An 11,367-nucleotide genomic window follows, 5' to 3' on the forward strand; every position below is an offset into this window, starting at 1 on the left:
GAAACTGTCACCAGCCTGGTTTGATATCACCTCATTTGGGAGGTAGAATTGGGGGAAGGGGCATTTTAATCACCCCCCCCAAATCCTGAACCCCCTTCAAGGATCCACCACATTTAAGGTGGGAACTGAACTGGGCGTTAGAGAATCAGGGTAGAAGTTGGGATGGGGCCATGGTGTGGGTGAAGGCCGGGAAGTGGGAGCCAGCCTGGTGCCCAGGGGGTAGTTGAAGGAGCGTGGAATCTCTGGTGACGAGGCTTTAGGGGCAGACCTAGCTGGAAAGGTGGGCACAGTCCTGGCAGCTGTGCCGTCTAGTGCAGTAGCCACTGGACACAGGTGGCTATTTAACCTTAATGACAGGGACTTCCCTGGTGGTCCAGTGGTCAGGCCTCTGTGTTTCCACTGCAGGGGGCCCGGGTTTGATCCCTGGTTGTGGAACTAAGATCCCACATGCCTCGCGGTGCGGCCATAAATAAATAAATAAATGAATAAATGAATAAAATAAACTTAAGGACAGTGAAACAAAAGGAAAAATTCACTTCCTCAGTTACACTGGCCACAGTTCAAGTGCTCACTGGCTCCTGGGCTGGACAGCACCGATGGAGAGCCTTTCCCTCGCTGTAGAAAGCAGGACAGGACGGTCCAGAAGCACTGTGAACGGCAGGCTGAGAAGCTTGGACTTCATCCTGGGGAGGTCAGGAAGGGGTCGAAGGGCAAAGGGCAGGGTCAGAGCTGGGTAGCAAATGACCACAAACTTAGTGTCTTAAAACAAAAGAAAGGTGTAACCTTCTAGGTCTGGAGGTCTGACGTCCAAAATGGGTCCCACTGGGCTAAACATAAAGGTGTAGGCAGGGGGGCTTCCCTGGTGGCGCCGTGGTTAAGAGTCCGCCTGCCAGTGCAGGGGACACGGGTTCGAGCCCTGGTCCAGGAAGATCCCACATGCCGCAGAGCAACTAAGCCCGTGCGCCACAACTACTGAGCCTGCGCTCTAGAGCCCGCGAGCCACAACTACTGAGCCTGCGAGTCACAACTGCTGAAGCCCATGTGCCTAGAGCCCGTGCTCCGCAACAAGAGAAGCCACTGCAGTGAGAAGCCCGCACACCACGACAAAGAGTAGCCTCCACTCTCCACAACTAGAGAAAGCCCGCACGCGGCAACGAAGACCCAACGCAGCCAAAAACAAATAAATAAATTAAAAAAAAAAAAGGTGTAGGCAGGGATGCGCTCCTTTTGGAGGCTCCGGGAGAGAATCCGTGTTCTTATCTTTTCCAGCTTCTAGCAGCTGCCCACGACCCACGCCCCTTCCATCTTCAAAGCCAGCAACGGCCAGTCGAGTCTTCTCACGCTGTGTCACTCTGACACTGACTCTTCCTGTGATTACACTGAGCCCAGCTGGATAACCTGGGATAATCTTCCTGTTTTAAAGCCAGCCACTTAGGAACCTTCATTCCTTATGCTGCCTTAATTCAACCTTTGCCACATAACATATCTGTAGGTTCCAGGGATTAAGATGTGGGCATCTTTGGGAGGCCATTTTTCTGCCAACCACACCCACCATGTGTGAGACAGTGGGGCTGCAGAGTGAAAAAACAGACACGAGTCTCCTGCTTTTACGGGGCTGACATTCTGCTGGGGGAGAGAGAGGCAAGTGTCCCGCATTGTGGGGTGGCGATAAATGCTGTGTGAGCAGATAAAGCCAGGCAGTGTTATACAGTGATGAGAGTGATCGGGTCATTAGGGAAGGTGTCTCAGAGGACTCACCTGTCTGCAGGGACTTGGGAGAAGTAAGGGAGGTTCTGGGGGAACCATTCCAGGCAGAGGAAAAGCAAGTGCAGAGGTCTTCAGGCAGGACAAGTGCAAGGAGTAGCAGGGTGTTGGGCGGGGTACCAGGAAAACCCAGGATCCACCCTGACTCAGCACTGTCCCTTGCTTGGTTGCGGGCAAATCCCATCCCTCCTGCACCCAGCTTTCCCATCTGGACAAAGTAAGGTTGGGCCGGATGGACACCCCCAAGATGAGTTTGTGTCCTTGAAACGTTGATGGTGGTGGGGTCGCTTTGGAGGAAATCTTCCGGGGCAGCTCCACGGTAAATATGGACACAAGCCATACTGCTGGCTTTGGGGGAGGGAGCCTGCCCCTCCGCTGCCTCTCCCCCTCCCCCGAGGGCCTTGCTGAGCAGCCTGCAGTCCTGAGGCCCCCTGATTTCCATTTGTCTGCTTGGTTCCAGCCTCATGCTGGAGATTCCACAAACCATCTCTCATTCCATCCTCCACAGCTTTCAGATCTGAGCTCTGAACAATAGCTCCTCAAGAAGGCCTTTCCTCACCCTCTATATCTAACCGTATTTGCCAGGTCTACCCTCATAATACTGTCTCTCTATCATCGTTGTATCTTGGTTTGCTTATGATCAAATTTACCAGTCTTTTCCTCTACGATCTGTACTTTTTGTGTCTTAAAGATACTTTCTCTGCCTCTGAGGTTACTAAGGGATTCTCCTTTATTTCCATCTAAATGCTCTAGAGTTTTGTGTTTGAGACTTAGATCTTAAATCACTAGAAACTTCCATGTATGCTGTGAGGTAGAGAGCCTCATTAGTTTCTATGTTGCTGTAACACATTACCAAAATCATAGGCTTTAAACAACACAAATTTATTTTATAGTCCTGGAGATCGGTAGTCCAAAATCAGTCTGAGTGGGCTAAAATCATGGTGCTGGCCAGGCTGTGTTCCTTCTGTCTTTTAAAATTATTTTAATGTTATTTTTTATTTTATTTATCTACTTATTTAAATTTTTATTTTGCTGTGTTCCTTCTGGAAGCTCTAGGGGAGAACCCATTTCCTTGCCTTTTTTAGCCTCTAGAAGCTGACTGCATTCCTTGGCCCGTGGTCCCACATCACTCCAGTCTCTGCTTCCATTGGCACACCTCCTCTGACTCCTCTGCTTCCCTCTTTCCCATGTAAGGACCCTTGTGATTACACTGGGCCCACTGGAATAATCAGGATAATCTCCCATCTTAAGAGCTGATCCTTCATCACATAAGCAAAGTCCCTTCTGCTGTGTGGAAGCCAACACACTCACAGGTTCTGGGGATTAGGATGTGGACATCTTTGGGGGACCATTATTCTGCCTACCACAGGGTCTCATTTAATTTTCTTCCCTATCTCTCAGCTCATTCACAGATTAGCTATCCTTTCCCCACTTATCTATAGCTGGGGCTGGCGAACTACACTCCATAGGCAGAATCCAGCCCACCTACTGTTTGTTTGTTTGTTTTTGCATTACGAGGGCCTCTCACTGTTGTGGCCTCTCCCGTTGCGGAGCACAGGCTCCGGACGCGCAGGCTCAGCGGCCATGGCTCACGGGCCCAGCCGCTCCGCGGCATGTGGGATCTTCCCGGACCGGGGCACGAACCCGCGTCCCCTGCATCGGCAGGCGGACTCTCAGCCACTGCGCCCACCAGGGAAGCCCTCACTTACTGTTTTTGTAAATAAAGTTTTATCGGAACACGGCCACGCTCGTCCACATATCACAATGCATGTGTCAGCCTTTGCGCTACAACAGCAGCGCCGGGTAGTTGTGGCAGACGCAGTATGGCCTGCAAAATCTAAACAGATCTACTGTCTGGCCCTTTATAGGAAAAGCTTGCCAACCTCTGATCTACAGGTGGGGACCACCTCCTATTAGCACCTCGTAAGCGCAGGTCTGTTCCTGAGCTCTCAGTGCCCTCCCACTAGCCTATTCCCAAGCCAGCACCACCGTCCTATTACTACAGCTTTGTAATAATTCTTGGTATGAAGGGAGGCAAGGCTCCCCTACTTGTTGTTCAAAGTGGACTTGGCTTCTTTACTTTGTGTTTGCCACTACTTGGTTGGTGTCCACCTCCCTCACTAGACCAGGTCTGTCTTGTTCACTGCTGTGTTCCTAACACCCTGTGCAGGGCCCGGCACACGGTACCTGCTTAATTCCTATCTGTAGAACGAAGAGCAGTCCCATGTTCGCTCAGTCATCCTTGTTTTATAGCTGGAGAAACAGGCTCCAAGAGGGGAACCATCTTTGCCTGAGAAGTTGCTTGTAAAGGCCTTATAATACTCCCATTTGGGAATTCCCTGGCGATCCAGTGGTTAGGACTTGGTGCTTTCACTTCCGAGGCCCTGGTTCGATCCCTGGTCGGGGAACTAAGATGCCGCAAGCCACAGCCAAATTTAAAAACCCGCAGCATCAAACAAAAAACCCTCCCATTTTATAGATAAGGCATCTGAGTTCAGAGAAGCGACAAGCTCGTCCAAGGCCCTGCGGCTTTTTAGTGGGTCAGGGCTGGCTCCAAAGCTTGGCCTTCAAATTGTTTTTACTCTACTGGTATACACCCCTTGTTCTTGCCTTTATGATTTAGCTTATCTTGGGAATACTTCCACGTCAGTGCATGTAGAGCTGACTTTTTTCCCCTACAGCTACATCTTCCATTCTCTGGCTGTACTGTAAATTCGTTAGCTGGTCCCCTATTGATGGGCACTCAGGTTGTTTCCCATCTTTGGCCACTGCCGTCGCACTGCAGTGAACATCCTTAATCTTATACCTTTTTTCACGTGCTTATCTATAGGATAAATTCCTAGAAGTGGAATCGTTGACACGAGCATGCGTGCATTTAAAATTTTTTATACATACACTCAATGGCCAAAGTGGAGGCACTAGTTTAAACTCACAACATTGAGGAGAGCCTGTCTCGCCACACTCCTCAGCAGCACAGGATGCTAGCAGATGTTTAACCTTTGCCATATGAAGAGGTGTGAAAAACCAGAGCCAGGGCTTTCAAACCACACCTCCAGGTCCATGGTTTGGGGCCCCGTGCTAACTCTGTGGGTGATGTTTTCCCCTCCCAGAAACGAGTTCCTCCTGCTAAGTCTGAGTCCAGCGCGGGGGCCAACCTCCCTTCCGGCTACCTGGAAGAGGCAAGTCCATACAGCCTGGCTCAGAGATGCCACCTCTTTATTGACTGGGGCTGGCAGCACAGGGAGCCAGTGAGCCAAAGGGAGGGTTCACTCCCGCTCCCCTGGGCTCTCGGCCTGGTGGTGGCTGCGTTGGTGAAGGAGTAGGAGGCGTCTCTGGCCAAACGCCTGGCCGCAGCTGGAGCAGCGATGCCGGGCGGTGACCTGGCTACCCGGTGCCGTCGGGGGGTCGTGACATAGGCGATGGGCAGCCAGTTTGGAGGGGAATGAAAAAGCCTTGGGGCAGTGCGGGCAAGGATAGGGACGGGCGTCGGTGGCATGGTGCGTATGGCGGTGGGCCGCCAGTTTGGAGGGGTAGCAGAAGGACTTGGGGCAGTCGGGGCACGGGTAGGGGCGGGTGGGCGCGTGGGTCCAGAGGTGGGCTGCCAGCTTGGAGCGGTGGCCGAAGGCCTTTGGGCAGTGCGGGCACGGGTGCGGACGGGCGCCGCTGTGCGTGAGGCGGTGGGCTGCCAGCTTGGAGGGGTAGGAGAAGGCCTTGGGGCAGTCGGGGCATGGGTGGGGGCGGGCGCTGCCGTGTGCCAACCGGTGCGTGGCCAGCTTGGACGGGTACGAGAAGGCCTTGTTACAGTCGGGGCAGCGGTGCGGGCGCTGGGGCGGGGGCCGCCGGCGGGGTCGGGAAGGCGCCCCCGCAGACGTGGCGGGCCCTGGAACTAACTGGCTGGGCTTCTGCGGCGAGCCCTGGTAGGGAGCTAGGGGACAGGAGGGTTGGTGGGCTCCAGGAAGCAGCCAACGCCCTGAGTCTACACCAGGCTCCCCCTCGACCTTGACATTCTAGTGTGTCTGGACACCTGAAGGGTCATACTGAGATTCCCCAAATGGCGTGTTCCTGCTTCTCACCCCCTGCCGTGCATCATCCTAAGGGGCTCCAAAGGGTTACCTCGCTGGAACCCCAGAGCTAAGGCTTCCCCAAAGCTACTAAAGTGTCCGTTTCTAGTATCTTCCCAAGTGATCACCCTGAAATCCCGCATGTCATCTCCCCTAGAAATGAGGGGTCCCTCCAAGACAACCTGGAGGATTCCCCATAACTTGGCGTTCTTGGGGATCCGAAATGGTTATCACCCTGGGCTTTCAAAACTTCACCCTGAGATTCCCTCAACATACGATTCTCTTGGCCCCAGTTCCTGGAGAATGCCCCCTACTCACAGGTGGAGCCGCCCTCACCTTCTCCTTTGGTCACAGGCTCCTTGCCAGTGGGACTAGGATCGGTGCCCCGGGCCACAGACTCAGCGTCCCGCTCCAGCATCTTGCTGGCCCAGAAACCTGGAGGGAGGGCCTAGGGTGGGAGAGGGGGCGACGCCGGTGTTTATCAGGCTGTTGGGGGAAGGGCTGAGAGCCTAACAATCAAGGGTCAGTATGTTTAGGAGCAGCGTCTATTTACGTCTGGGGTCCTATAAGGTGAGGGTGGGCGGAGCCTAAGGGCACAATGGGCGGGGTTATGCAAACCCGACCCAGAAGCAGTCTATTTGGAACTTAGCCTCAGCGTTCGAGCCTTCGAGCGGAGTGGGCGGGGCCTCTATAACTAACTCCCAGCCGCCCCAGAGCGCGGAGCAGGCGGGACCTATGTCCAGAGTGGGCGGAACCGGCCGAGGAACCTAAGACGGGGATGGGTGGAGCTATACTAATAAGACCCAAAGTCGGTTGCTCAGCAACTCTGTCCCAGGGGAGGGGCCTACGAGCTCAGTGGGCGGGATTCACATCGAAGAGGTAGCTTTACCCGGCTCTTGGCTTAGTCTCAGTCCATTGACGCCGCGTGAACTGCCTTCTTCTTGTCACTAAATTTCAACCCCTGCGTGGAGTTGGAACCGTGGAGGGAAGAGGGGAGACCTGGAGGAAGACACAGAAAGAGCGTGGCTCGTGTGTTGCGATTCTGAGACCCCCTAATGGACTTCTCCCTCGAGGTCCCAAGCGTCCGAGCCTCCACGCACCCCTTGGGATCATGGCATTCGGGCACCAATGCACCCTCCTAAGGCTCAGGCGCCCATGCAGCCCCTCCAGAACCTATGCATCAGGACCCTCCCCCGTTCCGGGAGTTCTGGCGATCAGCACCCCCAGTCTACTTCCCGAAGACCCTGGCGTCTGTGCCCGGACCGCTGCCCCCTCACCTGCGGGCGGCTCCTCCCTGGGGGCGGGGCTCCGGGCCCCTCCCTCGGGGGCCGCGGCCACTGCGGCGCTGCCTTCGGACTCTGCACCGCCCGGCGCGCGCCCTGAGATGGGAGGGCAGGGGAGGGAGCGCGCGCTAGCTGCTGGGCCCAGCCTCATTTCCATTCCCTCCTCCTCCGCCGGGCCGGTGGAGGCGTTAGTTCGCATGCGCGGTCCGCCCCGCGGAGGCTGCAGCGGGGGAGACGGGATGGAAGGAGGGGGTGGGTGCGCAAGGCAAGCCAATTGGTGAGCAATACCGGCTGAGGGACCGGAGGAAAGTGTGCCGAGGCTTGCAGGGCCTACGGTGGCTGACTGGAGTCAAGCACGTGCAGGAGTTAACACGGGGAAACCTAACTCAAGAGATTTCTTGAGACAACTTCCCTTTTGTATGTCCCCGTTCTTTTCGAGAATTCCGCTCGGAGCTTGAGTTCCGTCTCCCGAATCAGTTTCAAGAGCCCGCTGCCTATTCTACCCCTCAAGGCACTGGCAAGTAAAGGCTAGCTATTTCCTCGAGAGAGGGAGGGAGCGGGACGGGTTCAGAGCGAGCTGATGCCCAGTAAAAGTCACGTTATTTGCACAGCGCCCGGCACTCTTCGCTGCTGGGTGATTCTGGATTCTCCGCCCCTCCCACCCTAATACTACGACCCTGGGGCCGGGAGGGCGGCGGTCTCCAGGTGCCCGGGCCCCCTTGTTCCCCGCTGGAGCTCCTGGTGCCAGGCCCGGGGTGGCTTGCTTGGCACCCTTCCCCCGGGAAGTGATGGTGCACCTTCCCGCCCCGTACAGGAATGACCGTGAAGTGCCCATAAACCACCCCCGCATGGGTGGGTCTTCAGTCTGATAATCCACAAGGTCTGGCGAACCCTGGGAGCCGTGGGAGTTATACGGAAGGATTATTTGGGCTCATTTCCCCACTCACTCCTCCCAGATGATTTTGAAGCTATATACCAGACCTCATATCCCATAAAAATCTTTTTATTACACTTGATTTGTTAAACAAGACCCACAAGTTGAATTTGTTTGCTTTGACTTTTCAGTGTCTTCATTGACATTTTAAAAGGTTCACTGGTTGCTGCGTGGAAAATGGATTACAGGGAGGTAGAGTGGAAGACAGAAGCCAGTGAGGCGGCTGTTATATATTAATTATATTAGTAATTATTAAAAAGTACTATTATAATTATATGATAATTATATTATTATATGATATCGATAATTATATGATATGATAATTATGTTATTAATTACAGCATCTGATATATGTCAGAAGCTGTCTTGAGTGTTTTATATATGTTCATTCATTTAATGCTGACAGCAGTTTTTCAAGAGGAGGCGCTACTATCATCTCCATTGTACAGAGATAAAAATGAGGCACTAAAACTTATCCAAGGTCACTCAGCCAGGAAATAGCAGGGCCAGGATTTGAACACTTGCAGCCTGACCCTGGAATCCATGTAATTTGCATCTATGCTTTGCTGCCTCTTTGACTGGGGCAGAGGGCGTGATGAGGGAAAAGTGGTCTGGTTGGAGAGGTTAATTCATCAGGGCTTAGTAATGAATTGGGAGGAAGTAGCAAGAGGAGGAAGGAGTCACAGATGACGATGAAATAGTGATAGCCACCTCCCTGAGAGCACAACACCTGAGCAATTGTTCTGTGCCAGGTCCTCTCCCAAACTCTTTGTATGTGTGAACTCATTGGATCTTTTCTTTTTTAAATTGAAGTATAGTTGCTGACAATACTATATAAATCACACGTGTAAAATCTAGTGACTCAGAATTTATAGAGGTTATACTCCTTTATAGTTATTATAAAATGTTGGCTATGTTCCCCTGTTGTAAGATATATCCTTGTAGCTTATTTTATACCTAGTAGTTTGTACCTCTTAACCTCTTACCCCTATCTTGCCCTCCCTCCCCACACTGGACCCACTAGTTTGTTCTCTATATCTGTGAGTCTGCTTCTTTTTTTGTTATATTCACTCGTTTGTTGTATTTTTCAGATTCTATGTATAAGTGATATCATACAGTATTTGTCTTTCTTTGTCTGACTTATTTCACTTAGCATAATGCCCTCCAAGTCCATCCATGTTGCTGCAAATGGAAAAATTTCATTCTTTTTTTATGGCTGAGTAGTATTCCATTGTATATATATACCACCTCTTCTTTACCCATTCATGTGATGGACACTTAGGTTGCTTCCGTATTTTGGCAATTGTAAATAATGCTGCTATGAACATTGGGGTGTGTGTATCTTTTTTTTTTTTTTTCTTTTTTGGCTGTGCAGCATGTGGGATCTTAATTCCCCGACCAGGGATTGAACCCGTGTCCCCTTCAGTGGAAGCTCATAGTCTTAACCACTGGACCACCAGGGAAGTCCCCACATGTATCTTTTCTTAGATCTTCACAGTGAGGGAGGAACTGTTTTCAACCACAATCTACAGATGAAAAAAGAGAAGCCCAGAAGAGTTTAGTTTTGAGCCTGAGGTCACACATTTGGGAAGGGTGATACCAGTTTCTAACTCTTAGGATAACTCGCAGCTGACTCTACAAAATCCCCAGAGGGTGTGCACGCCTTCAAGGGACAAGTAAGCGTCTACCAATCCTGCAGAAACAATTAGGAATGGGCCCCAGGGTGGAGAGGTCTTATCTGGGGGACCCTCAGAGTAAAGTGTGCCTCAGAGTCCCTGTTTTCCTGGCTTCTCTCTCCCCTGAGCTCCAGGCAATCCCTGTACCTCTCCTTGTTTTAGCCCTGATGTCTGCACCTCCTTCCCCCACCAACCAGACCAACCAGACCGAGGACTCACCTCTGAGTCTCCAGTTTCGCTCAGCTTGAGCCAGACGTTCAGGAGACCTCAATGGGAGGAATAACTGAACCAAGTTCTCTCCTTGAGTCTGAGCTTTTCTTTCTGCTTGTTTCTCCCCTCTCTTGGTGTTTCCCTGTTCTGAGAGATTCTGTCCTTCTCCCTGTACATTTCTCCCCTCTCTAATGCTCCCTGCTCCCCACATCTCTTCCCACCTCCACGATCTCCTAGAATCTTCGAGTGTATCTAAGTGACCATATTTCTTTGACAGACACCCCATTTCAATTCTATATCTCCCAATGTATCTCTGAAAGTCTCTCCAGATCTCTCTCTCTCTCTCTTTGTTATCACTAAGTCTCAGCATCTTCCTTGTCTCTGAGTGGCTCCCTGAGTCTCTCCCCTGATAAAGCCCACCAGGAATATACTAGAAGTCTGGCAAAGTTGGGTTTTATTGATTTGCTGTAGCTAAGGGTAGAGGACTGCAGAGGGAGTACGGGCTGTCTCCCCAAACACAGGGAGAGTCACAGTCTTCCCTTGGTATCCACAGGGGGTTAGTTCCGGGACCCCCATGGATACCAAAATTGGCAAATGTGCAAGTCCCTTATATCGAATGGTGTGGTACAGTTGGCCTTCTGTATCTGTGACAAAGTGACTTAGATCCTCCAGACAAGAGTGGGATGCCCTATTCTCACTACTGATATGATTCCAAAGAGCAAGCTTTCAGACAGCCCATGACTAGACATTGTCTCAACTCTAGGTCCTTGGTGTAAATGAACAAAAGCCATTTTTAGAGGTTCACATTCCAAGAGAAGCCAAATGATCCCCAACCTGATTTTATGAGACATCGTGGAAAATTTTTTTTTTTAATGATTTCTTCCTGGGAAGACATAAACATTCCTGGTAAAATACTTAAGTGATTTTTAAATAAAGTTTAATGGGATAATCTCTTGTTCTGGGACCAGGCACTCAACCAACAGCCCCTCAAGACACTAATGACATTGAACCAAACGTTTTTTTCTTTGTAACAATGAAGGTCCAACCACCTGCTTTTCCTATAAAATGGCCCTGGGGCTATGAGTGTATTGGGGTCTCTTGTTGGGTTTCTCCTTCTCCAGGGAGAGAAGTCTGTGCTTCTCCCAGTGTGTCTCCTTTGCCCTTTGAATGTCTCCCTGTTCTTTGTTTCTCTGGTTTTTTAAAAAATTAATTTTTATTTTATATTGGAGTATAGTTGATTTACAATGTGGTATTAGTTTCAGGTGCACAGCAAAGGGATTCAGTTATACATATGCACACATCCATTCTTTTTCAGATTCTTCTCCCATATAGGTTTTTACAAAATATTGAGTAGAGTTCCCTGTGCTATGTAGTAGGACCTTGTTGTTTATCTATTTGATATATAGTAGTGTGCGTATGTTAATCCCAAACTCCTAATT

At 51.1% G+C, this 11,367-nt stretch overlaps 1 protein-coding gene across 3 annotated transcripts; it reads right to left on the minus strand.

The window, feature by feature from the left end:
* Positions 1-540: 540 nt before the first annotated feature.
* On the minus strand, positions 541-7,258 carry ZNF575 (zinc finger protein 575). 3 transcript variants are annotated; one of them, XR_009517779.1, is made up of 4 exons: positions 7,103-7,258; positions 6,715-6,824; positions 6,162-6,273; positions 541-683 (listed from the first exon to the last, which is right to left on the minus strand). XR_009517779.1 is itself a non-coding variant. In XM_060001007.1 (4 exons), the coding sequence occupies exons 3-4, from the start codon at positions 6,241-6,243 to the stop codon at positions 5,031-5,033; spliced, it is 741 nt and encodes a 246-aa protein (XP_059856990.1). In that variant the 5' UTR covers positions 6,244-6,273; positions 6,715-6,824; positions 7,103-7,258; the 3' UTR covers positions 4,978-5,030. The 3 variants fall into 3 exon arrangements, 1 of the variants encoding a protein (XP_059856990.1); XM_060001007.1 differs by lacking the exon at positions 541-683 and adding an exon at positions 4,978-5,689; XR_009517780.1 differs by lacking the exon at positions 6,162-6,273 and having other exon boundaries at positions 670-683.
* Between the last annotated feature and the right edge of the window lie 4,109 nt (positions 7,259-11,367).

The sequence above is a fragment of the Delphinus delphis genome, chromosome 20 (assembly GCF_949987515.2).
Source record: "Delphinus delphis chromosome 20, mDelDel1.2, whole genome shotgun sequence".
Taxonomy (NCBI): Eukaryota; Metazoa; Chordata; class Mammalia; order Artiodactyla; family Delphinidae; genus Delphinus; species Delphinus delphis.